Below are 962 nucleotides of genomic sequence, written 5' to 3'. Positions count from 1 at the left end.
TGTGTGTGTGTGTGTGTGTGTGTGTGTGTGTGTGTGTGTGTGTGTGTGTGTGTGCAACTTGATTTCAGGTTTTTTACCTGGACACCGCAGGGACCAACAAGGAGAGATGGCATTTGGATTTTTCCTGGATGGAGTTCAGAAACACGGTTGGACATCAAGGCAAGTGCAAAGAGCATTTCTGTCTTTCCAATGGAAAGATTCAAAGTGTTCATATCACACATGATTTGAACCATTTTGTCAAATAACAGGCATATTTGCTTGAATCCAAGGTTAAACAGGAACATCAAATGGGACTCTTCAAGAATGGGCTGTCCTTGGTCTTTATTTATTGAAACATTATTTTTAACACTGACTTGTCTCAACGACAGTGACTCAAAGTTATCTAAAGAAGAATCACAGTCTTTACAGTCTGTGTTCTTCAGCAGTGTTTCAGTATTCTAGTCACATTCAAACATTCTCTTTTGTCATTACTTCCTATTCTGTTCACATGAATATCTCAACATCTGTTACTCTTAGCAGTGTGAGATTTCCTTTGGCAAAATGTTGAGGGCTGGGTGATATGGCTGATAGTGTATTATGACCTACATGTTTCATATCAGTCAATATTAATCAGCGATGCCGCTTTTTGTTATACCTTATGGAAATGTGGACCACGAGAAAAAAGGATTATTAATGCTGCTAAAGTAGTAACCCGACTTGTCCCTGTTTATCCAAAATTTTATTTTCATCTGATGCACTCATTGTCTAATTTCTGACAGGTTGATTCTGGTTAAAGTGAGTTTTTTGATGCCACCAACCTTGGCTTAGGTGTTTGTGAGCCATTCCATTGTAGATTTTGCTTTATTTTTGGGATCTGTAGCTATATTTATATGCGTAAAATTACATGCACCGGGCTTTCATTCAGAATAAAAACACTGACATGCACAGAGTTGTTAACTTTACCTAGAAAAAAAACACAGAAG

At 37.7% G+C, this 962-nt stretch overlaps 1 protein-coding gene across 1 annotated transcript in view; it reads left to right on the top strand.

Moving 5' to 3' along the window:
• The window catches only part of LOC106510817 (uncharacterized), a gene marked incomplete at both ends in the record, with an annotated part of 2,029 nt that extends 1,883 nt beyond the window's left edge, over positions 1–146 (top strand). Inside the window, 1 exon segment of the mRNA XM_013999542.1 lies at positions 109–146. Coding sequence (XP_013854996.1) covers positions 109–146 — 38 coding nt within the window.
• Between the last annotated feature and the right edge of the window lie 816 nt (positions 147–962).

This window comes from Austrofundulus limnaeus, unplaced genomic scaffold (assembly GCF_001266775.1).
Source record: "Austrofundulus limnaeus strain Quisiro unplaced genomic scaffold, Austrofundulus_limnaeus-1.0 Scaffold2335, whole genome shotgun sequence".
Taxonomy (NCBI): Eukaryota; Metazoa; Chordata; class Actinopteri; order Cyprinodontiformes; family Rivulidae; genus Austrofundulus; species Austrofundulus limnaeus.
This window is presented reverse-complemented; position numbering and strand designations above follow the sequence as displayed.